Source organism: Ammospiza caudacuta, chromosome 1 (genome assembly GCF_027887145.1).
Source record: "Ammospiza caudacuta isolate bAmmCau1 chromosome 1, bAmmCau1.pri, whole genome shotgun sequence".
Classification (NCBI taxonomy): Eukaryota; Metazoa; Chordata; class Aves; order Passeriformes; family Passerellidae; genus Ammospiza; species Ammospiza caudacuta.
This window is the reverse complement of record NC_080593.1, coordinates 105,918,162-105,945,934: the sequence shown is the minus strand read 5'-3', so window position 1 is coordinate 105,945,934 and position 27,773 is coordinate 105,918,162. Positions and strand designations below refer to the sequence as shown.

General features: G+C 42.6%; 1 protein-coding gene across 1 annotated transcript in view; it reads left to right on the top strand.

Moving 5' to 3' along the window:
* The first annotated feature begins 1,264 nt into the window (after positions 1–1,264).
* The window catches only part of EMILIN2 (elastin microfibril interfacer 2), a 37,257-nt gene continuing 10,748 nt past the window's right edge, over positions 1,265–27,773 (top strand). The window contains exons 1-6 of the mRNA XM_058811301.1: positions 1,265–1,488; positions 1,573–1,695; positions 15,178–15,353; positions 17,096–19,024; positions 24,466–24,798; positions 25,371–25,409. Of these exons, the coding sequence (XP_058667284.1) occupies positions 1,361–1,488; positions 1,573–1,695; positions 15,178–15,353; positions 17,096–19,024; positions 24,466–24,798; positions 25,371–25,409 (2,728 nt within the window). The 5' untranslated portion in view covers positions 1,265–1,360. The remainder of the gene's footprint in view (positions 1,489–1,572; positions 1,696–15,177; positions 15,354–17,095; positions 19,025–24,465; positions 24,799–25,370; positions 25,410–27,773) is intronic.

Sequence of the window (27,773 nt, the reverse complement as noted above, 5' to 3'; positions counted from 1 at the left end):
ATCTTTTTCCATTGCTATTTGTTGCCAGTGAAGTGTTCCTATGCATCTGTAATGGCACACATTTCTCTAGGGGACAGGAAGTTTTAGTGTATATTTCCAATGAAACAGTTCCTAAAAACCAGTGTGAATGCATCATTTTGACCTCAGCATTTAAAGCTTCTTTCCCTGCAGACTTGCAGAGTGAAGCTGTTGGGTGAGACTCCCAGATGAAATTTGCCTGTTTCAGCAGGTCGGGGCAAATGATGAGGTCAGCAGGCCTAGAGCAGAAGGAAGAGCCCTGCCCTGCTGCCGGCTGTGCCTGCAGTGAGAGCTAGGAAAGCCTGAGCAGCTGCTGTTGGCCATGGGAGGCCTTGGGAGCAGGGCTGGGGCTGGCCAGGCTCAGCAGGAGCAGCCTGCACTGTTCCCAAATCTCCACCCAAACTATTCTCCACCCAAAGATCGCTCTCTCCCTTTGCCTCCTTCCCACTGGTGGGAGCAGCCTGCCCTGGCCCAGCCTTGATGCTTTTGTTCAGTGTCACTTCAGTCCAAAAATCCAACTCATAAAAGAGCAGGAGCTGAGGATGATAGAAGGGCATCCCTGTGGTCCTGCTCTCGATGGGATGGCTTCACACGGGCAGGCCACTCAGTCAAGGTGATTGGGTTGGATTTTAACACCTAGGTGAAGCTGAACGCCCATTTCTCCCTCTGCCCAGTAAACACCTCGCCTTACAATTAAAGGCTTATTGTACATCCCTCGCTGAGGTAGCTCCAGCACCCTTCCCATGACAGTGGGTGAATGAGCCGTCATCGGGTCACGAAAGGAACACCAACACCTCACGGCACCGGTGTCAGGCAGGACCCCAGGGCTACCACAAAGCAGCAAACCAGCCTCAGACACCGGGAGCTCAGCGCGTCCGCACCACCTGAGGAGCCCGGTGTCCGCTTCCCCGCGGGTCGCGGGCCGCCCTCTGCCCCAGCCAGCCCGGCTCCCCGGCAGCGGGGGCTCTTCCCCAGCGGCCCGGCCTCTCCTCCCGTCAGCTTTCCAGGGGGAAATCTGGTACGGGAGCTGTCGGCTCGGGCAGGGGCCGGGGAGCGGGGGCTGCCCGAGGGGCCCCGGGCGCCACACGGGGCCGGGGGCTGCCGCAGGGCTCTGCCCGGCCGGGGGTGGCAGCGGGGCGGGGGCCGGGGCGGCCGAAGGGGAGCGGCGCCTTGGCCGGAGGGGGGTGCGGAGCCGCCGTGGAGGGCGGAAACGGGGTGGGGGGATTTGCGTCAGTGAGGGAGCTGAGAGCGGGCGGGACGGACGGAGGGACAGACGGACGGAGGGAGCCGGCGGAGAGGCACCGGCCCGCTGCGCTCGCCCGCCGCCGCTGCCCGTCGCCGCATGGAGCTGTGCCCGGGGCCCGCGCCGCCCTCGGGATGGGCTCTGCCGCTCCTCCTCGCCCTGGGCGCCGCCGGGCTCAGCCACGGCACCCCGCACCTGCCGTACTCGCGGCCGGGCTCCCGCAGCAAGTGAGTACCGCCCGCCCGGGGCGCGCTGGACCGGGCTGGCTGCGGAGCCCGGCAAGCCTGACCGACACTGTCCTTCTCCCCCAGGAACTGGTGCGCCTACATAGTGAACAAGAACGTGAGCTGCTCGGTGCTGGACGGGACGGAGAGCTACGTCCAGGCCCAGTACAAGTGCGCCTGGAACCAGTTCCCCTGCGAGCCCACCCTGGTGTAAGTAGCGCAGGGGGACACCTCGGCAGGGAGAGCGCTTTGCCGAGCTTTCCCCCATTGCCGAGCCCGGGGGAGCGCTGGGTGGTTCCCGGCACCCCGAAAGGCGCAGGGCTGTGGCAGGGGGTGCGGAGCGCCTCTGGTCTCCAGCGCATCCCGAACAAAGCGCTCGCTCGTTGCGGACATGGGGCTAATGCCGGAGCTAATTAGAGCCAGACCGAGCGGCTGCTCCGCGCTGCCGAGAGGGAGCTGCGCTGGCACACCTCGTCGGCTCGGAGCGGCGTGCGGGCGGGCGGGAAGCACGCGGGCTGCTTTCCACGGGCACCGGGAGCGCGCCTTGGCGCTGCCGGGAGCGCGCCGGGGCTGCGGGCGCACAGCCCCGCTCCAAACCGGTTTTGTTGCTGCTCCTCCGAGGCGCTGCATCGGCGCGTACAGGGAGAGCCAGGAACGCGAGCCAGCGCATTTACAGTCTGTGTGTCCTTGTAGTTATCCAGCAAGGGGAGCGGCCAGGGCAGATTTTATGGGGGGTAATATAAAACTGCTTGTTTGATTTTATTCTCTGTGCGTGTGAGCACGTGGAAATCTGTGGAACGGCCACCTACAGCAAGGTGTGCTACAGCAGGCATTAGGGAACTGATGGATCTCACCTGCTGGCTAATCACAGGGAAATCTCCTTTCCTCATTTTTCCACTTGAAAAGCAGTAATATTTACACATTTCTGTTTGAAAGCTCTAGGCAAATGCACTCTGTGAAACCATTTCAGCATCCCCAAGAAGCTGCTGGAAAAACACCCATAGATTATCATAGGTTTAGACTTGGGCTGAGGTGATGATCATGAGTATTTTACAATAAAGCTACAGTAACTAGATTTTATTTTGACATGAAACAGTGATGATGAGACAGATACTGCTAGATCCTGGGTACTGCTGAAATAGAACTTCAGACACCGATGACGCTGCCACCCTGGGGTCGGTGACAATAGGTGTTGGGCGTTTGGCATTCAAATGTGCTGCGTTCTGTTTGTTTGGGTTGTTATTTTTGTTTAAAATCCAGCTTTTCTCTATATAAACACTAGAATTGGAGGGGAAAAAACAAAGACAGCAGACAGCTGAGACAGCTGTCTTGTGTAACTTCCCTTGTTTCCCTTTGGAGTCTTGAACTGGCCATTTTGGACTTCTGACTGAGTTTGTGGATGTGTAATGGGGTGTGCCCTCTATCCCGAGAAGTCTGTGTAGTGGAGCTACAGAGGCATGAGGAGGGGTTGAAACTGAGCTCTTTAAACACATAAATCACCAAGCATTAAGATAAGGAATTTCAGAGGCGGTAAAATAGGACTTCCATGGACTATCTGCTAGCAGATAGTGAAGAAAGTGTGAAGGCATTGCTTCTAGCTCAGGAAATTCCTGCACCGAGAGTGTGAGATTATTGGCAGGAGTGACAAGGGGAAGCCCAGCTTGAGCAGGGGGCTGGACTGCATGACCTCCCGAAGTCCCATCCCTTCCATATTTCTCTGTGGTTCTCTGAAATGGCATTGTCTGTCCTTGTGCTTCTAAACATCTGGAGTTGGCTGCTGTCAGAGAGAGAATGTGGGGCTGAACAGACATTTGGTCTCACCAGATGTGTCCAGTCTCGTGGGGTTTTTTGTTCTTTTGAGAATGGAATTAGATGCTTATCATAAGGCTTTGTTTCCTCTGACTTTCTTTGGTGAACATCACTGTTATTTTCTTCATAACCATAATGGCAACTGCAAAACAATTCCTTGTTCTTAACATAAAATATTCCTTACTATTACCATAAAATATTTTTCTTCTGTCATAGCACCAGCTGATTATTACCAAGAGAAGGTGGAATATCAACATCTTGAAATTTTGTGTTCAAAACTGTTTATAGGTTGTCATTTTATTTTTGTGTCTGTTACATATACACTGTCAGTGGCAGAGTAAGAAAGGTGCTAAACCAAAAAGTTTGAAATACCTCAAATCCTGCAAATTCCTAACTTGATTCCTGTGAAAAATATTGTTTAATTCAGAAGGAGTAGCTTCCTGAATAACAAAATGTGTTTATATATGTTTGCTAGCTAATGTTCACAAAAATAGGAAAGAGCTGTAAAACAACAAAGAAATGACTGTGAGGACTTTGTGGAAATTATTCTCTTTTTTTTTCTCCTTTATACACTTGAACAGAGAACTTGACATGAGCTAAATAGCAGATATTCATGGGAATAAAGTGCAGCCCCTGTGTAGTCTCCTCTCGATACCCATGGTTTATCTAAGAGCTCATTCAGCTGCAGACAGTGGGCACAGTGAGATCCAAACCAAACAAAGAATTCCTTAACTGTATCATGGATGTGTGTGTTTTATTAGTACTTAAGTACTATCAGGTCTATTTTCTAATCTACTGTTGGTTTATATTAGTTTAAGACTAGATTTAAAGAGCCCATCTAGTGTGGTCTGGGTTATGCATAGCAGTTACTTAGATTGCAGTGTACAGGGGAGCATTTCACTGCCTTAAACTTGCAGTGTTCTCCTGCATTCCATGTGTTCTTCACAGACAAGGGAGTGAGTTGCAGATATGGATTATAGTCAGCCCTGATTTCTCTTTGAATTTTTTTTTTTTTTTTAAATAGAGAGATCTGGTGATTAAACCTAAAATCATATGCATGCATGAACCCATTTAATCTACCCTTTGGGCTCATTAAAATATAATTTGTCTGAAGACAAAAGCCCTAAAGCCCCCTGTTGGAATGACTACACTTCCATGATTGTTAACTGTAAATTCACTTTGGCTGCAGGGTGTATTTCCTGAAAGGTTAAGCTGAAATTCAGGAAATTATTACACTTCATTGTTTAACTGTTTTATAGGTACTTGGGCTCAATAGTGCATTTCCTTGCTGAAAAGTTGGTGAATACTTTGGCTGATTAAGGTGTCAGGGATGAATGTGAGTTGAAGTGTGGCTGCTCAAGAGATAGGAAGAGAGAAAGCAGAAAGAAAGAGCAGAAATGCCCTTTGAAGTATGCTCCCTTTGAAGTGTGAGAGGCTTCTGATTTATTTTTGTTAAAACTGTGACTAGTGAAAGAAAGAGATACTTTGTTATTAGTGGGTCACTGGGCTGAAAGGTACAAAAATATTAGTGTTTATACTCACTAGAAAGAGCTTGGATGTTTTGAAATTTAATATTGCTTCATAAATAATTGACCCCTCACTGCTTCTTTTGTCATGAATTTCCATTCTTAGCTTTCTTATGAATGGTTTGGTAACTTAATTAGCAATAACAGCAATTTATAACTAGTAGTATTATCTATTTCTAAAAGAAAAAAACATGTTGCCTTTATGGTTGGATCCTACACACTCTTTAGGGTTGTGGCTTGTTTGGGACAATTCTGTATTGTCACTGTAGCTGGTTCAGGGTGGGATGCTGTCATAGCAGTTGGTTGTTTTGCCCCTTGTTCTGTAGTGTGTGGGTACACCTGGCTGTACCAGGGGTGCACTGGGTTATGGCTCAGCACTTTTGGGAAAAGCTGCTTCCACTGGTAAGGTTTTGATTTTAAAGTCTGAAGTGAACTGAAGTTGCTGAAGGTTTTCTGGGACGTTTTCTGGGTTTGTGTCTTTGCTACAGAACTGCAAACAGGATTTCCCCCTACAAGGTCATAAAAAAAAATTATCTTGGTAAGAACCTCTGGAGGTCATGCAATCCCCTCATAGCCCCCAGCTAATACCAGAACCAGCTTCAAACTTAGATAAGGTTGCTCAGGGGCTTGAAGAAAGGATGTTTTATCAGATCTCCTAATTCATGTACCAGCCCCCATTAATTTTGCTTAAGTGAGTAAAGATATTTGTGTGCTCAGGTCAGGTCATCTGTCTTTAGCTTGTGAGGAGTGAATTTCATGATTTAGTGTAAGCTTCTCATCTTAACACTAATGATACATGTATACTAAGCAAGCCCATTATTTCATTTAGAAAATGACACAGAAAATGATGAATGAAGCAATAGGTAAATTAGCAAGACTCTTCAAATCTCTCACTGAGCAATATTTTCCAACTTCTTGTCATTTTATCATAAATAAGCCCAGTGCCAAACTAATCACAATTTTATTCATGGCCCAGAAGATTCAAAGCACATGACTGAAATGACTTTTGAGAATGTTACTAAAAGTTTTCTGCATTCACAAACATCAGAACAAATTACTGCTTATGAGCAAAACACTGCTTTTAATCAGCAATATTTTGCATTTATTAACAATATATTAGAGGTTAAAAGTGGAAATTTGATAACTGAAAAACCTTATATGAGACATCCAGTTCAAGTTGAATGGCTTCATCCATCTGGCAACCCCAGAACGACCTGGGTGGAGCACATCAGCCCCAGTCTAGGAACATATAGGAAATCCCCATGTAGTTTTCAACCTTCCAACAGTCCCAGTGTGTGGTTTTTTCTGAGAGTGGTCTGTTGCTAGAAATCAAGCATGCAGATCAGTGTCAGAGTGCTCAGCACCAGGCAGGAGCAAACCTCAGATATACAAGTCAGCACAGATTGAGCCACTGGCTTCCAGCAATACATATCTTGTAAAAAAAAATCTTTCAGGATGCACAAAAAACTTGAAAGAAAAGCAAGAGCTGTTTAATGTTTCCCGTTCAAGTATCTATAAAGGTCTTCAGCACTTTCTTTCCAACTTTGTGTATTTTGTATGAAGCAGAATTTCTTTGTACAGGCTCCAGCTAGCTGACTACATAGGGAGGTTAGCCTAGGGGTTTGTGCATTGAAAACAGTAAGGAAACTTAAAAAACTTTGGTCTCCTGGAGTGCTTGTTTGAAAATCTTTGAGATCCTGCTGGGTGTGGTAAGTTTTCCTGGCTGTCTCCCCAAGCCTGAAATTGTGCATCTCTGTCTCCACACACTGAACGCAGCAGAGTCTTTCTTCTCTGTGAACTGGACAGGGAATTTTCATTTCACACATCATTTGAGTTTGTTGCAATAATGTAAAAAAAAAAAAAATCCCATGCTGCTCCTCACTTCCCATTAATGTGATAACTCAAAGTTTCATGCTTTTCTGGTTTGAGAAATGTGTGACCTGGAGGTCTGGGGCCTCTTCTGTTAAGCACCAAACTGTTGCCAAAGCAATAAATTTTTATTTGCAGGGAGCTGCTGAGCCATTTAGGTGTATTTCATCATAAATCACTCAAATAATCAAGGAACATTTTGTACCATTAGGCAGTGGGCAGTGCCACTTTTACACGTTGGGGGTATTATGACTCCCATCTGACTTCATTCTGCATTTGCATCTCATCTTTCCTTTCCCTTCTGATTCGCTTTTAACTTGGTGTCTTGAAAAGTAACAGTTCTCAAAACAATGCTCCATTTTATTCTCAAAGTTGGGGTCCCATTAATCCCCCAGGTTAGCTCTTGTCTTCCTGAAAGTATTGGTTATTTGTTTCATCTGGGTGTATTTTCAAATAATCTCTCAGCTTTTTCTAGAGCATTCTAGAAAACAGCTTATTTCATGGGCAGAGAAGCAGAAGAGATACTGTTGGAGCTCAGTTTTTCAGGCAGCTTTATCAGCAGCAGTGCTCTGCATCCTCATTTCTTCTCTCCCCTCGTGTAAGGTGAGAAACTTGGTCCCTGCTGCTGGGAGAGGCAGATGCTGATGTTGTAAACATATAACCTGTGCAGAGTTGTTCCTGTTCTGTCACTGAGCACATCACACTGCCACTCTACAAAATTTCCCTGGAATCCTTTTAAAAGTGCTGTCTTTTCAGGGTTCTCCTGTCCCATTCTATTTAAGTGGGATTTTAATAGTTCAGTGTTGATCTGTTACCATGTGTATGACTGGCCTTTCAACGTTGTTAATCCCAAGAATGAAGCTGTGCTTTGAGGTTTGCCACAGGCTGTCTCTGGCTCTGAGTTACTGAAATGCATTCTGTGTCCTTCTTTTGCTCTCATAAGAAGAGGATGCCTACCTAGTGATAATTTATGAACATTAAGAGTATTGACATTTTAAACTTCTGTGCGTTTCCTACTGGACTTTAGTGGTCAGCTTTTTGAAAATAAAATCCTTGGCAGCCAAGAGAGAGTTAGATAGGTAGGTATTTATGTATGTGTGTGTGAGGATATATGTTCAACAAGAAGAAATCACTAGTATGAGACATGGGGTCGTATTTCAGACCTTGGTTCTTTCTTCCCACAAAAAAACATTTATCTCCCAAGAGAGAAAATTGTAGTTTGAATCTCATCTTTTTTTTGATAGAAGAATTCCAGCTGAGTGGCATAAAATCCATTGTATAAGTAGTGAACAATGGCACTTTTGGAGAGTTTCAAATGAAACCATGTGGTGTTGCCTGAGAATAATTGAATGTTGTTGTCTTCTACCAGTTCCTGTAATCTTCTGTCCTTCTTACTGAAGAAAACACAAACTCTGCAGTAAAATTCAGCCAGATTCTCTCAGATGCATTGAAACAGTGTTCAGTGTTGAAGACAACTAAGTACCAGAGCCCAGGCTGTTGTGAGCTGACTGGGGCTGCTTCTTCCCTGGTACCACTGACGAGATGATGGTTTTATTTAGGGATAGACAAATGCAACTTTTTCCTTCCTTGCATGAAGGAGTAATACAATCACCTGTGCCAGGTCTCTGCCCACTTAGCAATTTCTTCCAGATGGAAGGCCATCTTCTCCCTTCGTGCTTAGCATGAAGCCACCAAGTAAAAATAACCAATGGAAAAAAGTACTGAGTCTCTAAATGCTCATTCCTGTTTTTTGAAACATTCAGTAAAATTACAGTGCCTTCATAGTCAGATACTAAAGCACTCTTTGCAGTGACCTGGATGGGTGGTTTCTTGGGTGTGTACACAGCAGGTAATGGTGTTCCTGTGGATGCAGAGTGCTTTCACTCATTCCCTTGCTTTTCTTTAGTTTCTTCCCTGTTAATCCTCTCAGCCAGTAGCAGTTTTTTCTTCAGGATTTAGCTCAGTACAGATCTGGTACAAATGTTGGCCATGCTATACATGACTGCAAAATTTATTAAGAACTCCCTTGTGGGCCTGTGCAAGCCTGGAGAAGCTGAATCTCCACGGTCATGTGCACCAGTGATGCTTGTCATAACTTAATATTTTCCACAGGAGTGCCTCAAAACTTTGTTTCACCCAGCACAAAAAATTTTAAAACACTCTCTTTTTGCTTTTTGTTATATATATTTTATTTTGATTATTATGTTATCCAAAGGCCTTTGAGGAACTTCAGTCTAGATGTCTGTGAGTGGGCCAGGCACTGGACTAGTGTCTAAGGTCAGTGGCATTTTTCTCAAGATGTAATTGCCCAGACTCCAATGCCTGTAAAGACACTTACTGACCTACTTTATATAAATTCTTGAAAGGAAAAATGCCAGGTAAAGGAAAAATAGCAGTGTTAAGATAAGTCTTGTTAAGTCCATCTGAAGAAGCAGCTTAGTGTCTCTAATACCAGATCAAAATGGGAAATTATTTTCGGGTGCAACAGGATTCTTTTTAAATAGACTTTTGCTCCATTGTATTATTGGGATTTATTACAGCTTTGATGGCTGCTGTCACTCAACATTTAGACTTCTGTAGGTTTATCTGTTTGCATCAAAACATCTTCTTGCTGCTTGCTATAAATGCCTTAGGATAAATTCTTGGGAGAGACACATTTTTTTTCAAATTAAACTCATCTGTGGGCTGAAACACAAGCTAGCTTCTGGTGCTACTGCATAGTGACAAGGTCATCAAAGAACAAAAAACAAAGGTGGGATTTGATTCACCATGACCCACACTGTCTGCCCTGTATGCAGAGGGGTGAATCTGAGTGTGGGAGCTTAGACATGCAGTGATGGTGACACAGGTGCAAGTCAGGGGTGTCCAGCACAGTCTGTAGGTAACAGGGTGTAAATGGTGACTTTAGGGTGAGATGCAGCCCTGTTTTGACTCTGCTGGCTATGTGGACTACTGCTGTTGGCCTTCATGGAAATACAGACAACTGAAACCTGTCCTTACCTACACACGAGGCACCTGAAATGCAGGTGAGTGCTGAAACTCACTGTGACAGACAACTGCTCAAACCTACAAAGATTTTGGTGGAAGTAGGATTTCTGCCACCATTTGTAGGGAATATAAATAGGCCTGCACGTTTGGGAAGCAGGAAGCGTGGATCAACTGGTTCTAGTTCAGCCTTTGTGTAGTATAAACAGCCAATAAAGTTACCTTCTATTTTCAGCAGAAGTATTTTCAGCCTACAAAATAAAAAATGTTTAGTCAAAATATGATTGCATTTAATTGCATCTTCTAGGTAGTGTTTTTGGATGGTGTCTATATGCCAGTTCTGTGCTCCCCTTGCAATATATTGGAGATTCGGATGCCTGGGACTATATAACTATAGTATAACTGTATAAATACAATTACCAGATGATGCAATTTACAAAGAATGTGTCTACATGCAATAAAAATGTTAAATAGTGTAGATTTGATATCTTCTATTTTATAAAGACGGAAATTTGCAGGCTGCTGAAGTCATGGGACTTGTTCCAAACACTACAGAATTTTGGACCAACCTTGAAGCTGTGTGCTCAGAGTAAACATTTTGTACACTGCTTATGTAGAAACATGCTGATTCTGTGGTCCCTTCCTCGCAGTGAGGAGGTGGTGGCACTTATCTCATTGCATTTCCCAAAAGGTTGAATGTTAATATCCAGTTACAGAGCTGAGCCATATGTTTTCCCACCAATTTTGTGCAAATGTTTCTGATTTGTTTTATCGCTATTAGGTGACATTCCAAATATCAGTGTTAACTGTTTCCTTCTGTGGTTTAGCACCGTGAGAATACCATAGCTCATTCCCCAGTGAAAATGTCCAGCATTTGCAGCAAACATGGATTTTTAATTAAGCATTTTCCTATGGAAGTACTGCTGTCTCAAAGAGGAATATTTGAGTGCTGTTGTCACCCTGTACACCTTCATTTCAGCTGTGAAACACTTAAGATAATAAAAGTGGAGGTTTGTATTAACATTCTGGGGGTGTTTTCTCATTTGATCAGCATGTTGAGTTCATGGTGAAGGTAGTAGGCGTGGGTAGTTACAAGCCTGTTGTGGAAAAACTCCTAAAAAACAGCTGTTCTTATATTCTCTGTTGCAATGAAAGATTAGAGACAGTGGATATTAACCTTTATTCATGCCTTATAAAATAATTATTTCAGTATTTAGCTCAATTCATCAAGAGATTATGACCGTCATCTTGGACTTGAAGTCCACAGGAGAATGGAAGGACTAGGCACAGTAAATGTTGGTGTGTTATATGCAACTTCTAGCCACATAAGAAATTGCTATTTTTAAAGAATACTTGTAAAAGTAATTATGTGTATTAACACTTATTTGAATAGCAAAAATCCAAGTCAACCAGAGGAAGATTTGATGTTTTACTGGTTTTGAATTCCATTGCAGCATATAAAAGCGTAAAAGTGGAGCCTCAATTTTTAAGATACTTAGGAAACTTTTGTGGACCCTTTTGACAAAATTGCCTCACTAGATAACTCTGTCACCATTCACACCTGCCAGATAAACCATGTGGAACTTGATGTTACATTCCAGCCATGTCTCTTTATCCAGCTTTATAGAGAAGGAACATTTTGTCTGGCTGGCTACCTTGAGTACATTTTGTGTGTTCTGTATGTTTGTGATTGTGTATTTTAAGTTTGCTGTGACTATGAGTGAGTAATTGGATTCAGAATACTGCAGATTTAAATGAAGACATGTCTAATTTGTATGTTGTGATAGTTCCCAGTCTTGTGTCTTTCACATGCATAGAATCACAAATTAGGGATGTGGTCCCTAAGAGAAACTTACGGTTTGTTTTGTTAGAATTGTAACCAACAACATAATTTTGTTCGGTGCTATATCCTAGCAAAATCCTGTAAGTCTCCAGCTCCTCCACTGAAATTCACTGAGTGAGCAAAGTTCTGCCTTTAAAAAGCATTTGTATGATTGGGAAATCCCTGGGGCTGGATGCGTGCTGGTGGCTGTCGTTTGTCAGTGCAGCTGGACGGTGCTGTCACAGTGACGCCGTTCCTTGCAACTTGCACAGCAGTTGTGCTTGAAGAATGTCATTGGTACAGAAGTTGTAGCTGTGAAACTGTGATTTTTAAGAAATTTTGGTATGACTGTATTCAAATTAGAGAAGTGCTAGTGTAAGTTCCTGTTTCCTAGCCTCACATGTCTAGTATTCCTGGAGGAAATGGGAGTAGCTGTGTGATTCATTCTGCTGGAATGGCAGTATAGAGAAGAAGTTCTTAGTCAATAAATCACAGTTGAATTTTTGAGCCATCCATGAGTATAGCTGTCTTCTTACCACAGTTCAAGTGTGAATATGAAATCTGTTCTAGGTACAGATTTTGAAATGTTCTGATTCTAACTTATTTTGGCTCTAGAAGAATTGTGATTTAGGATTCAGGTTAATCTGTATTTGATATACCATATATGAAAACAAAACAGTTCTGATTTGTGTTGTTTCAAACTTGAAAGAATTTTTTTAGACATGGACTGTTTTTCAAAATTTTTAAATATTAAATCGTATTTAAGCATTTTATGCCTATTAGAATCAGGAAGCTATAAAACAAAGAAGAGTGAGAATGTCAAACATGCCTGTTTTTTGTTTTTAAGATGGAGTTTAGAAAAGTTTTTAAGTTTTGACATTGGAAAAATATTAAGTTTGATTTCTTTTTATTTGTTTATATTCTTCTTTTGTATTTAGTTGTTTCTTAATATTTGTCTGACTCTTAAAGCCATCTGAAAGTGTCTGTATTGATGAATATGACTACAGAGAAGGTATTAAAAGAGAAAATTGTCAGAAATGTGGTGGAAAATCCTCACTCTGTAATTTGAGTGAAGAAGAGCAAAATTTGCATATAAGTAATTCTTACTCATTTTATAAAATTAGTTTCAGCTATATTCTTAAAACTTTGCTGGGAAAAAAGAGAGATTTGGCATTTGAAAATAACCAAAATACTGTATTTTTCAGGAAGGGGTTTGGCCCTGAAAGTAAAAAGAGGAACACACACAAAGCCAGAAGCAGTTAAGTGTTTTATGGAAATCATACAGAATTATGTACAACCATTTCCAGCATGAGAAAACTGATCTGGAAGTTCAGAGTTTGCATTTCAGTAATGTGGTGGTTGTGAGAGAAGTTGTAATGACTTTCAAAACCACTTCAAAACACTAAAGTATCTAGCTAATCCTGTTTCTCTTGACTCTGGCAGCTAGCTGGAAGGAAAGGATTCAAACCCAAATTATCTACAGAAGATGTGGGAGATCTTTAGATAAGGGAGAAAGAGAAGTTGTTCCTGGGTGGCCGGGATATTGTTCTCCCCAGTGGTGCCCTCTACATTGCACTCTTCTATTTAATTTTTAAAGCACTTTACCATTGGGATTTCTGTACTTTGTAAATAGGATTCAGCAGATGTTTAAGTGAAAACTGTAGAAGAAATGATGAGCTGGAGTGAAGTCTACAGCTGTTTCATATATGGTGTTCAGAAGGTATAAAAGGATTGGACGCCCTCCCTGAGTTAGCATGCTCCAAGCCAGAGTCTGAAAAGCTGACAGGCACAGCAAACCACTGCAGTTATGAGCAGCTCACAGACAGAGATACAGCACAGACTGACCCTGCCTTCCTATGCTGATCCACAGAAAAACTGAATCCAGAGAAGCTTATTAGTACAAACTACTCTTGGCCCAGAAATAGTTGGAAAAAATATGATTGTCGCTAGTGAAAGTAGCTTTTACCCCTTAAATGAGAAGTTATAGACCAAATAACAATGCAAAACAACACTGAGTATTTCCCAAGTGCAGAAATTAGTCAATGTTGTGGCAGAATTGGGAAAGATACGTTTGGAAGAGAAGCAAATTCATAATTAGCAGTTAATATTTTAAGCACACCACCGCAAGTTTGTTAACCAGCTTGGCAAAAAGGGACAGCAAATGGCTGTCAGATGGGAGACATTATATTAAGATTGTGTATCTGAAATATGCTGAATAAAATTGAATAAAATTTCAGCAACTTTTTGCATGCATGGCCCGAGAAGCTTTGAAGAGTAACAGTAAGCTCACTCTCACTCTGTGACTTCCAATAGGAAATGTTTCACAGTAAATCTTACAGATTTACTTCTTTCCATTTGGTAGCTGATTACCGATTTTTTTTTTTTCAACCAGTTAGGAATTTTGGATGTTAATAGCATGCCATGTTCAGTGAAATATGTGACTTTTGGTGATACCATGGCTGTCCTGTGCTCTCTCTGTCCCAGGATACACTCCCTGTGAGCCCAGCCAGGCTATGGCTGAAACCTATTACAGAGCTTCTGTAGATTCCTTTGCTGCTGTCCTGCATTTATTCTGCTTATATTACTGTTTAGGGACACTTCAGCTGTTAAATGAGCCTGCAAACTGTTCTGATCTGAAATAATCTGAAGGACAAAAGATCTGAAAAAGCCTTAGGGAAATTAGTAGCATGAGGCTAGTTTAACAGAGAGAAAGGAATTCACGTGGGAAATCGGGATGACTTACTGTTTCTGTGTGTTCCAAGAATACCATTTTATAGAGCTCAGGTGCCAAATCCCTGTTTTACTAATTTTCCTCATGTCTCAGTCCGAAATGAGCTGTACCTTGAATTGATTTAGTTTTTATCCAATAGCATAGGCTCTCCTATGCTCTGCTGGGATACCACCGTGTCTGACCGCAGCTGAGCACATGGGATGTGTTTCAAGGGAAGCTATGGAAGAAGTTTGTGGTTGAAGAAAGTTGCAAAACCAGAATTACTTTGTCATTTATTAACTTTTGAGTGGTTAATCAGGGAAGCTCAAGGTTGTATGTACATAATGTGTGTATAGGTTTGTCTGGCAGACCCTCTTCAGCTTAACTGATGGAGGAAAGAGTTGATTTCTTTGTTTGTTGTAGTGTTTCATCTGATTCCTTCTTTCATGTCCTTGTCTGACTCACACTTTTAGCATTTTGTCCTTCTCTGGAATATCCCTCCCAGCTCAGACTGTGCTGTATATATGGATTCTGAGGAATGGTTTAAGTGGAGACTGTGGAAACACAAATGGGGCAAAGCAGGCAGAAGCATTTTTTGATGTTCAGAAGAGCTCTGGGGAGAGGGTTCCAATGAAAAGTTAGAGGAAAAATATTTTGAATTTGTAGTCTAAGACACTAATGGTCACTGGTACTGTCAGTGGTGTCTGATGAGTTGTACCTTCATTTGCCACAACATTTTATCCCTCTGCTCATACATGAAAGTCCCTATTCCATGGCTCCGTGTTGAGTGGAGGTAGCTTTAAAACCTAGACAAAAACATTTGTTCATTTGATGTTTAAAGCAGAAAATGAATAATAGCTGTAAGTATTTGATTTTCATTATAAAAGGTCCCAAAACCTGTTTTAATTCTAACTTTAATCTAACTAGCAGCTTAGGTTATGGATTGTGTAAAATGCTCTCTGTTTTGGCAGATACCGGACGAGTTTCAGACCTCGGTACACAGTTGCATATAAGACAGTGACAGAGCTGGAATGGAGATGTTGTCCTGGCTACAAAGGGGAGGACTGCAGGGAAGGACCTGCAGAAAAGCCAAACACTGCTCGTCGTCCCTCAACACCAGCCAGAGCTGCCGTGAAGAAAGGCACAGGTAACTTTTGTCTGAAATTTGGTATGCACAGTCCTGTCTGGTTTCTTGGTTTGTCTTCTTGTTTTGTCTTCTAATCATTTTGATTTCTACTGAACTCAGCTGCTGCAGGTACAAAAGCCATGTGAAGGACTCTGTGCAGTGGGGAAATAATAGCCAGGCAATAGCAGGCCTGATACAGAGAATTTCCTGAAGAATAACAGAGAAATGGGCTGTAGAACCCTGGCTGGAAGTGCCAGCTGTCTATTCATGGTTCCAGAAAACCTTTGGATAAAGACTGTGGGTTTTGTAAGAATTTACAGGGGTTTTTTTGTGGTTTCTCCAATGTTCACGTAAAAAAAAAGGAATATTACTAAAACACCCCCCCCCCCCCAAAAAAAAAAACCACAAAAACCCCTGAAAACACAGATACTAATTTTAATGGTATAAGAGTTCCTAGCAGTTTCACAATGTTTTGTTTGAGGAGTAAGAGAATTAGTATGGATAAGCCTCAACTTCTGAAAAAATATTTTAAAGAATGAACTATGTTTGTTTGTGTGAGATACTGTCTTCTGAAAGGGCAAGAAGGAATGCTATTACTGCTATATTATGCCTTTTCTCCATTAAGAAAAAATGATAAACAGATGTTTCCTTCTGAAGGACTTACTTTTTCCAACATAATTGGAGATTAGTGTCACATATAGCACTTAGTCAGATTTCCACATGTGTTTTCTGTGTGGTGGAATGTATTGAATGACTGAATACATGGTTTCAAACTAGTCCCATAGATTATATACCTGCTTTAAAAATGAGCTTATAAAGTATTTTGTTAGCTGACCTAAAATATTAATTCCAAAAGATGATAATAAAACATGGGGATCTATATCCTTCTCCTCTCCTCCAGACAAAATTAAAAACTACTTTTGACTTTTCCTGCAGTTTATCCTTTCTTGACCTCTGATAATGTTTGTTTTCTGGGGTTTTGTTCTGGATTTTCTGCAGTTGTTACACATTTTGTGTGAAACTGAACATCCAGATTTGTACATAGCTTTGTAAATGAGGTCCTACTAATGATAAGATTCAGATTCATTAATTGATTTTTGATAGATAAAAAGTAGATTGCAGCTAAAAGTCTTTTCTTTCTGATTTTCATACAATGAGGATAAGTTATTTTAATCTAACAGTTTTGAATGTGTAAATTTTACACTTTTATACATGTTTTTATTGCCTACTTAAATATATGCCAAATAATTAGGTATTTGTGAACCAAGTGTGATAACTGGAGTGTCTTGCAGAACCCCATGTCATATATGGGATGTGTATTTGGATCCCAGGTCAGTAAAACACAGGAGCACAAACCCACTTCAGGCACATAAATGACTGCCACTAAAGTTTTCAGTGGGAATTCAGGAGTAAATCATTGTTATAGGAGAAGCAGTGGTTCTAAGGTGATGTGTATGGACCTGTATTGGTCTGTTATATGTGCTGTAGCTTAGATTCGTTGCTGAACAGGAGGGGTGGTTGCCAGTTCCTTTATGGCCACTGTACCTTGGTAGGAATTGGTCACTATGCTGAAACTTCTAGTTCTGCGGGTTTTGATAACATATTAATTATAAATGACTGAAACTCAGAACAGAAAAGACAACAAGCATTAGGCAGTTTAAACCATTATTTCATTTTAAAGAAAAGTGAAGTCAACTGCAGCTTAATGAAACAGATACCACTGGGAATACTTACATCCACATTTTGTTATTTCTGGGAAACAGATGCAGAGCCAACAGGAGCACCGGAGCCTCCACCATATGAGAAGAGAATGCAGTTTCTTGAGGACGAGTTGTTTAGACTTACACGGTCTGTGATTGAGCTCCAGTCCTCCGTGGCAGGTGTGAACGAAAACCTGAAGCTGACTGTACAGGAAGATGCCAGCAAGATGTTGGTCACTTGGCTGAACAACCTTTACGACCGCCCGGAGCCTGACAGTGCAGTGGGGGCTGAAACAGACACTATTCAGCTGCCAGGCCTCCTCAACAATAAAGACCAAAAAGACCCTTTTATTGATTTTGAAATGGAAGATATAAAAGCTGAGCTGGCTGAGGTCAAAGAAGCCTTGAAGATGAGGAATGATGAGCTGGAGGAACTGAATGGAAAAGTAAAAGGATATGAAGGACAATTGAAACAACTGCAAGAGGCAGCACAAGGACCTACAATAACAATGCCCCGTGACAATATATATCAGGACTATATAGACTCAAAATTTGAGTCCCTCAGACAAGAAATAATGGAAGGATTTGAGAAGAAAATGGCAGATCTGAAGAACTCCTGTGACTATAAAGTGGAGGATATTCAGCAGCAGTATGACGACAGTGAAAATAACTGTGTAGGGATAATGAATGTTATAAGAGGAAAAGAGAATGACTTGAGGAAAGAAATAGATACTCTCCGCACTCAGATTCCTTCAAATAACTCCAGCTGTTGCAAGAAGGGTGAGGGAAATTACTTTGACCAACAGATGAAAGATTTAGATAAGAAGATTGACAGAATTGTGGAAGCACAGAGGATCTTGAATGTCAGAATAGATAATGAAATCATTAGATTGTCGACTCCAGATCTAGAAGATGTGTTGGGTGAGAGGCTGGAGGAGCTGGATGCAAGGATGAATATTACAGAAAGAAATGCTGAAGAGCACTGTTTTTACGTTGAGGAGACTCTCCGTGGTGCTATCGCTGCTGAGGTGGATGAACTGAGGGATTTGTTTGACCAAAAGCTGCGGGCGCTGGAGGTCAGGCTAGGCGGGACTATTTTGGAGATTGCCAACACCACGGACCCAGATGGAATGTTTGCTAATCCTATCTTGCCCAGCGATGCTGGATTTGCAAATGAGCAGTTTGCAGCAGAGATGAATTTTGTGAAGGACAAGCTGCTGTTGCTTGAGCAGCTCTGTGGGCAGAAATGTCAGTCTGCACCACGAGGCACTGAGGACCTTCAGAAACAGCTGGAAGATTGTAACGAAAAGTACAATCAGTTGCTTTTGAAAACGGAGAATAATTCTGTTGTCCTGAAGTCTCTAAATAGCTCTCTTAATGAGAAACTCAGCTTAATTAAGGGTAACCAACGTGACATCCAGAAAATGCAGAGAGACGTACGTGTATTCCGATACAATCTAAATGCCATTGATAAGGATATGAAAAACCTTCAAGATGGCCTGAGTAGCTGCAGGGAGCAGCTTCTGGGTGTCAATTCGACATGCAGAAAAACACAAAGAGGTGTCTTCCGAAGAATTGATCAAATGCAGAGGACATTTGCGAATCAAACTGCTCATTCCAGTGGGAATTGTTGTGGAGAAGTGAAAGACAGACTAGAGCAATTGAATGACCATGTCCTGAATGATCTTAGCAAGTGCAAAGAAAAGACCCAAGGGGTCCAGGAGGATGTTTCAGATGTTGAGAGCAGAGTCTCACATATTGAAAAAGTCTGTGGCAAGCTGGACTCTGTTTCAGACAGCTTGCAGAATATAAAAGAGGGTTTGAATAAGCACGTGAGCAGCTTATGGAACTGCATCCGTGAAATGAATGGAACTATAGCATCGCATTCCACTGATATTTCTGGCCTCAAAAATTCTGTCCAACAGTTTCACAGTCAGGTTTCCAAAATCACTGCAGACATTGAAGGCGTGCTGAAATCTCAGCCTGACACAAGTAAGTTTCTTACTTATTTTTTTTTACTTTTTGCTTGTTTGTTTGTTTTTTAACTGGCTTTCCTTTCTGAAACTCTTAGAAAAGAACTAAACGAGGGAGGAAAAAATATTACACAATTCCTACTTTATTTTCACAGTGACTAATTTTGGCTCTTTGCTGCAGAACACCACAGAGTACTTTGAGTGCTTTTAAAAGTATCCTCCAAAAAGAAGAAAAAACAAAAAAAAAGTCTTACATGTTTTTATGTTTACTTCGAGCTAGAATAAAGACAGTGGGAAAAGAAGTGTTTTCGAATAGTGATTTTAAAGTGAGTTTTTTGTAATAATTGTCTGTATTATGCCAATTCATTTGGCTTGATTTTTTTTTTGTTTGTTTTATTTTGTTGTTGAAGATTATTCTGTATTCCTCGGGGAAAATTGAAAAGCAAGTAGAGAAAACTGAAGTCAAATTAATTCAAATTTATGATAAGAAAGATTTCTTCTTAGTTGTGTTCTTAGCATGAGTTTATGCTTATAATTCAGCACCAGCTCTTTGATCTAGAAGTTTCACAAATGAGCTCTGGCATATCTTGGCATGACAATATAAGACTTCTGCTTCATAGCTCTCCCAGAAGCTTGCATTCCCACAAGGTCGTTGGCAGTACTTGGCACATTGCAGCTGGCAATGTTTTAGCACCTCAGCCAGTTCTGTTAATAGTCCAGCATGTTGGTGCAAATCCACCTGCACTTTGTTTAAAGTTTTCATTAGAGCAGCTGAGAAGGTGGGGCACATTCCCTTTGGCTCTGAGCGCTGGGAAATGGCAACCTCAGCATGCTGGTGAGCCTTGCCATGGAGGTTTAGAGACCTTGCCAAATGCCCCTCTATTCCCTCTGCAGCTCTTGCTCCAAATTCCAGCAGCAGGTTGTTTTCCTGAGAGCTGAAGTTTACAGAAGGAAGCTGAGTTCCTGTTTTCCCGTTTCTCTTAGCATGATGCAAAATCACAGGAATTGCAGACTGTTTTGAAACTGCACTCTTCAGTTGGTTGATGCTTCTGGTTTTAATTCTGTGCACGTATGAGATAAATAAGAGGCCAATTTCTGTGACTGGGTAAAATTAGGAGAGGTGCTGAGGGAAAAGCCTGTGCGCTGTTGCAGCTGATGGTGGCTGGGAGAGATCAGATGCGAGATTCTTGAGTGTTCTTTCTGGAATGGCCAAGTTGTGCCTCATGAAGGGAAGAATATCCTTCTCACCCCAAGGCAGAGACTTGAAAACCTGCAATAGGTGTGTTTCTTTTGTTTAATTGTTTAAAACCAAATGTATAGCACTACTTGACACAAAAGTCCTTCTGAGGTGAGAGGCTTTTGTGTGAAATTAAAAAAAATATTTCTCTTAACTTTAAGGGAGGAAGTGGAGTGAAGAAGGACTGTAAATTTCAGATAATACTTTTGCTGTAATTTTGACTTAAATTCAGCAGGGTGAGAACCTTTATCCCTAGATCTTGCAGAAGCATCCCAGTTTCCATTAAAATGGAACATAGTGTATCTATGTAATCCCGTCTTCCCCAAAATTAACTAGCACTAGGGACCAACATTGGAGAAAGGTCCAAGATACATGCAAGTAGTAATATTTCTTCAGCTGTTTGAAGCAGGTGTTCAAGTGACATCATGGGTTGCATTTGTTGTAATGTATTAAAGCATTAAAAAGCCTCTGCACACCTGGGTTTCCATAAAATAATACCTTTTGAGGGCAGACCCCTCCATCCACCACTGGAAGTTAAAAGCCTGTGGAAGGATGCTGCTGCTGGCTGTGGGGTGCAGGCACTCTGAGCATCGCTTGTTGCTCTGGGGTGCCTCTGGCCTCTGAAGGATTCGTGAAGCACACACTGCAGTTCCCAAATGTTTCCAATTACAACAACACTGTCTGGCACAGCAGCCTAAGTAAGTTTTGATGGCAGGAGTTGCAGAAAGATTTTGGCAGAAGAGCCTTTTTTGGAAGTGTTTTTGCGAACCCTGTTACGTGAGTTGGGGTATGGCTTTAACTATTTTTACATTTGTGATCTGCAGCCTTGTCTGCCATACCAACATTATTTGACAGGAAGACCTGAACTTGGATCAGTGGAGAGTTTCTTGTGCACAATTTGCCAGCACATTGTAGCATTCAAATGATGTTATTTGACTTCAGAGGGGCCGAAACAGAAACAAGTTGTTGCTAATAAAGTTGTTGAGGGCAGTAAGGCAAAGATGTGTTGCAAGAAGTAAAACTTAAAATCTTACCAAGCAGTGTAAGCCCAGCAAAGACAAATGACCCTCATCTTAAAAATATGCCTGTATTTTCTTCCATGTTTTTATTCAGGGGTTTCAAATGCCTCAATCCAAACTAACAAGCCAGCTTAGCAAATGACTGTGTATCAGATACAAACCTAAAGACTAGAAATGTGTTTAATTTGTTGTAATGCCTGGTGAAGGTAGTGAAATGTACTGCAGCACACAAGGCAGTGGTGGCATCAGGCACTAAGCTTTCAGGGAACCATGCATGATGTGCTGTCCAAGGTAAAATGATCCAGCAGCTTTCCATCCACATTAGATGGTGCCTTCCCCCAGCGCCATGTCTGCTAGTCTAAGTGGTTCTCATTGCATTCTGTCCCTCTCTGTGGATGTGATTGCTCTTCACATGGCATGACACTGAAAGCCATGCCAAAGTTGGTGGTCTCTATTAAAGTACTGCCTTTTTGTATGTATATATAGATATATAGATATATATAGATATCCATGAACTTTTCCAGGAATCAAAAGTGGGGTCTTGCAGCCAGATACCGTGCTGGGAGTACAGTTTTCTTTGGTTACAGGGATTTGACCTGACCTGCAATTCCTGTGGTAGTTGTCTGTGTACCAGGGCTTTGAAACCAACAGCAAAATGTTGTCTGATGAAGTTGTGGCCTAAGAAACCAAATGTGTGCTCTGCATTACAGCATGGATAAAATGCAACATAAAATTTTTAATGCTGTAGTGTGAATAGTCATACAGTCAATTCCTCTGGGCTCCCTGTGAGCTTGTGCACAATGCTGCTTTCTAACAGAATTGTAAAATCCCCTTGGTGTCTATAACAAAATTCAAGCGACGTCTTTTGGGCTTCTTGTGAGAGCAGTCACAGATGCCTTTATTCTCTAGTTAGCTTTATGCACTTCATTTCTGTGTGTTTGGGGGCTGAGGAGAGCACCAGAGGATGCTGGTATGTGATGTGGTAACCACATTGTCCCTCACAACAGTGGTGACAAGCTGAGCAGCAAGGCTGCTGCTGCTGAGAGCAGTGTTCCTGTTCCTAGCTCTGTAATGATCTCAGCTCTGTCCTTGCCTTCCCAGATAGATGGGAGGATGATGGGAAGATTGTGTTCATGGCCTGCTCAGCCAAGTTCAAACAGATCTGTACTCACACATATCTGATTGCTTCCACTTGAAGGTGAACTTTAGGCCAGTGATTCTGGATTTAGAGTTATGGAGATGGGACAATTCTGAATATTGCAGTGTTCATGTTGCATGCAAGGAAGCAGTTTGCTCAGGATATGGGATTTCAGCAGTTGATTGTTATTTAAAGGTCTAGAAAAGCAAGCAGAGAAATGTAGTTATTTTCCTAGTGTTGTCCCAAATAATTGTCTTAACGAAGCTTAGCATAATTGACTCAAGAAATGACAAGTACATGCATCCCAGGCTAAAGTACCTTGTCACTTTGTTTTTTCAATGAGGTTAATCTGAAGATTTTCGTTGAAGGTCTAAATCAATGCCTCTATGGAAGAAGTTGTCTTACAAAGCAAATAATTCTGTTAAAAATTCGCTTTGATACTTTCAGGGGGTTTTAAAATTTTTTTAAAGATTTTTTTTAAATTTTAAGGTTTTTATGAAAATAGTTTTAATCTGCATGAAGCAAACATTTCACTGTTTAGGCCTCTGCCTTGTGGACAGAGTTACTGAGTGAGCTTCAGCCCAACTTTGTGGACCATTGCCTGTATGAGTTTCAGTTCTCTTGGTGGTTAAAAGTCAGCCAGCAGAGATCAGGGAGGTTTTTTCCTAGCAGCCATATCTAGCAAATGAATGCAGGTGGTGTGAGACTTTGGCTTCAGACAGCCTCCCAGTACTCTTGAAGGTTTATGTAGGCTTTTAAGGCTTTTATGAGACTGAAAACAAGACATGAAATTCACAAGGGTAAAGTGCAGGTGTGGAATAGTCACAGAACAGCACGTGGGTTGCCAGTGATGCTGTCTGGACCCCAGCCATGTGTTGGACACAATACCTGTATAAGTTTGTTGTAAACTCTTCCCCAGGTGTGCAGACTAAGGCTCTCCTGGGCTCCCCAGACACACAGCAGAGCCAGGGGAAGGCTCACACCACATCTGCTGCTTGGCACAGCCAGATGGGTTAGCCCTAGGCACTGGTGAATTTTGGACTGTACTGAATTGAAGTGTTTCATTGTGAGCATCACTCAGAGAGGTGGTCTCTGCCGGGCACCTTGGCAGGCATCTCTGGTATGTGACAAGTTGTATCAGATAAATTTTTAATGGGTTGTAGCTGTCATTGCATCTGCTAAAATCTACACATTTGTAAATTTCTGTTCTTAGTGTGAAGGTAATTCAGCTTTACACTTGGGAGGGCATTGCATCTAGGACTTCATTTTTATGAATAAACCAGAATTCCCATAAAGGGCTTAGATCCTGACCAGATACACAAATGGAACTATGTCAGTGCTGTTCAACCCTGATGTCATATGGGTTGGATGCCCCAGTGGAAAAGTTTTTTAATGGTATCTCTTTGATTTAAACAATAAAGAATTTTCTGGTAGATTATATCTTTGAGTTCTCCCTTTATTGGCAGAAAATATTAGTCATGGAAGCACTAGGACATTTAAGCTTGTTGCTTTTTAAAGTAAGGGGAGAAACCTCTTAACTCATGTTCATTTACTGATGTTTTTTGCTGTGGATAATTTTCTTTATGATCATGCTAGAAGGACAGCCTTGTGCTAAGAGTTGTGGGAGTGGAGAGTCGAAAGGAAGCACAGTGGGTGTGAGGGGCTGGGGAGAACTGAAGTGAGAGGAGAGAGAGGGACAGGGAGAGCTTGCTCTGGAATGAAGGTACTGCTGGGAATAAGTGTGATGCTCTGCCTGTTTGGTGCAGAAAGGCCAAGCTGGTGTAACACTTGAATTAATGTTCATAGGTTATTTGATTGCTGCTTGTCCTGTCTCCAGGCTGTCTTCATTTCTTTCCCTGTGCCACACAGGCTGTAAGGAGTGGAGTCTGTAGTACTTCAGGAGTGGAACGGCGTTTAGCCAGTGCAGTCTTGGGTCTCAGGGAGCAGGTGGCCTCCAACTCAGTCCTGTTTTATTTTGAAGTATTTATCATGCAAAACCATGCAAGCTTATGTTCTATTTTAGGCAAATAATTTTATATTTTTCCTCCTCTTTCCTCCTGTCAAAGGGCGACCAGAAGTCCCGCAGCATCCCTTGCCACCAAGGCCTCCCGTGCAGCCCCAGCCTGGCATTTCCCTGCTGCCATCCCGGCCCAGGATGCATCCCCCCCGGCACAGGATCCCCCTCCTCCCACCACAGCTGAGGCCTCCCCCACGCCCAGCTCTGCCAGGGTCAGCAGTGGTGCCACTTCTGCCTGGAACAACCGGCATCATCCTGGAGACGGGGGAGGCAGGGCCTCCTGGCACGGTTCTGATGTCTGGCAGAGGGCGCCTGAGGAGTGCGGATGGCCAGGCCGGCCAGAGCACCATGCCCATTGCTGAAGGGTACGCTGGAGCACCAGGTGAGAGAACCAGGCTGGTAGTGCATCACTCCTGAGTGCAAGGGATGGGTCAGGCCTTGCTGGAGAGCTGACACTGAGATCTGCTGTGCTCTGCCAGCCCCCTTTTGGCCTCTCATGGACACCCACTGAGGCTGTTGCTGTTGGGAATGGGTTTTCAGCAGAGATGATTTGTGAATGGGCCTCTGCAGCCTCCAGCTGGTTGCAGGAGTAGGGGAAACACACTCAGTGCCAGTTTTGCTGCCTTTCCAAGGATGCCAAAGCATGAGGTCAACAGAGATGATGTAAAATCCCTGGTTACTGCAGCAGTCTTTGCCACTAGGGAAACTCAATTTCTTTTTTCCTTCCATAGTTCTTGCAGTGGATTTAGTACATTGGAGTAATAACTTGGTTCTCTTTGCCATGACCACCCCGGTTTAACAATAATTGAGCATTTCATAGGGGACACTATTTAATAGCTGTTTTGGTAGGTTGCTCTTCAGCAACCAGGGATGCTTTCTCGAGCACTGCAGTGATATTTGCTCACAATGTACTCTGCTGTGTACTGAGTCACACATATTACTTTTCCTTTGTAGGATATCCAAAGCCACCTCATTCTACCACGGATTCACAAGGTAAGGCAGTCGTTTCCTAGAAATGTTTCACGTGGGTTCCTAATGTTTGTTTCAGTGCCTGGAAGGTCATGGCTGAGAGAAAAAATGTGTTAATTTTTAGCATTTAACTTTAGCATTGAGGAAAATCTGATCAATATTTTCTAGACCTAAGCATTAAAACATAATCTGTATCTTTTGAAAACAGATGGAGGTGAGGAGAGGAGTTGGGTTTTGAAAAATCATTTTGGGTTCTTGCTACTTACTTCACTGTGTGTTTTTTAAATGCAGAGAGTTTGTATTTTCTAGCCTAATGTCAGTATGCACCTTTCTGTATGCCTTCTAAATGAGAAAATAAATGATGATTTTATTATTTCTTTATTAAAACATGAATAAGGCCAAGACTAAGGTCTTGAATAACTGCTGGCATCTTTATGAGGTTGTTCTCCTCTTTGTTACAGTCACCAGGGCTCAAGTTCGTGACTTTAGTGAAAGCAGGAGTGCTGCCACTGACAGCCACTGATTAAAATTATTCAGAATGCAGTTTTCTTGGTTTGCTGGGGTGCTTTTTTTTTTTCAATTGTTAATATCACAATTTATTTAGGAATTTATATGATGAACAGGTATAAAATTTATGTGGGACATGCTGGTTGGCCTAGATAAATATGTTGATTGGGTGCTGCCAGTAATGCAGTCTCATACTCAAGATATTATCAAACCCTGGGGAATGGTATCCTTGATCAAAGTATTTCCATATCCTCTTCAAAAAAAGTTATTTCATCTAAATTTGTTTGAGGAAATATGGGCAATAGATGGAAGTAAAACATCAGGGCTTTATGGAATTCAAAAACCTACTGCCCCAGGACTTAATTTAATGGCCATAACAGAATCACAAATAGACTTCATGAAGAATGGTCTGGGGACTGACAAAAAAAGAATTGTAAAAAGTTTGTGCTCTCATTGTGATATTTATACCTGCTAATTAAAATTCCATCATAGCCTTAAAGCAATCTTTTTGCATTTGAGGATTGCGGTGGTAAGAACAGGCAGCAATAGATGAGGTTTCTGGAAAAGGATAAGAAGTAAAGAAACATTCATTTATCTTGATGCCAGCAAAGCCAATGTAGATGTCTAGATTTCTGTGATAAATGGATTTCCTGGGGGTTTTCTTCCCATTGCAATTTATAGAGAGCAGTGTTTTAATAAGTTTATGCTAAAACTGTGTGAAACAGTAGGTGGATGTTAGAAGTGTTGAAAAGTCAGGGCAAGGCAGGAGTGCACCCATCTGTGCTTGGTGGAACGTGTTGGTGGAACAGTTACCACCCTGGGATCCAGAGGGAGATGGGCTTGACCAAGGAGTTAATTTTCCTGATCCATGCCACTGAATATCTCTCTAAATACAAGATATTCCTGCTGATCTGTCCTTAAAATCCCCACAGTGTACCTTGCAGACCTCAATGGCTGATAGTCAGAAAACAGAGAGATAAGGGTCATACCAAAAACTGTTAAGGCTTTTGTGGAGTTGGAGCATTTACATCCCCTGTCCCTAATCTGGCTGGATTGATGGGCTGAGGACAATTGGATGAGGTTCAACATGACCTCAAGTACCTGACAAGTACCAGTGCTGCACTTTGGCCACAATAACCTGCTGCAGTGCTGCGGGCTGGGGGCAGAGTGGCTGGGAGCTGCCCAGAAGAGAAGGATCCAAGGGTGCTGGTCAGCAGTGGCTGAACATGAGGCAGTGTGTGCCCAGGGGGCCAAGAAGGCCAATGGCATCCTGGCCTCTATCCCAAATAGTGTGGCCAGCAGGACCAGGGAAGTGATTCTTCCCAGTATTTGGCACTGGGGAGGCCACACCTGAGGTGCTGTGTCCAGTTCTGGGCCCCTCAATCCAGGAAGGACACTGAGGTGCTGGAGTGTGTCCAGAGAAGGGCAGTGAAGATGGTGAAGGGTCTGGAGCACAGGTCCTGTGAGGGACAGCTGAGGGGGCTGGGGGTGTTTAGCCTGGAGAAAAGGAGGCCCAGGCGTGACCTTATCACTCTACAGCCACTGAAAGGAGGCTGGAGCCAGCTGGGCGTCGGCCTCTTCTGCCAACAAGTGACAGGACAGGAGGACATGGCCTTAAGCTGCACCAGGGGAGTGTTAGGCTGGACATGAAGAAGAGCTTCTTCACAGAAGGGGTGACTAGACACTGGAATGGAGTGCCCAGGGAGGTGGTGGAGTCACCGTCCCTGGAGGTGTTTAAGGAATTACAGGATGTGGCACTCAGTGCCCTGGTTGATATGGTGGTGTTCAGTCATGGGTTGGGTTCCATGATCTCAGAGGTCTTTTCCAGTCCAGTTGAGTCTGTGGTTCTAGTTGTCAGTGTCTGATGAAGAGAGAGCATTC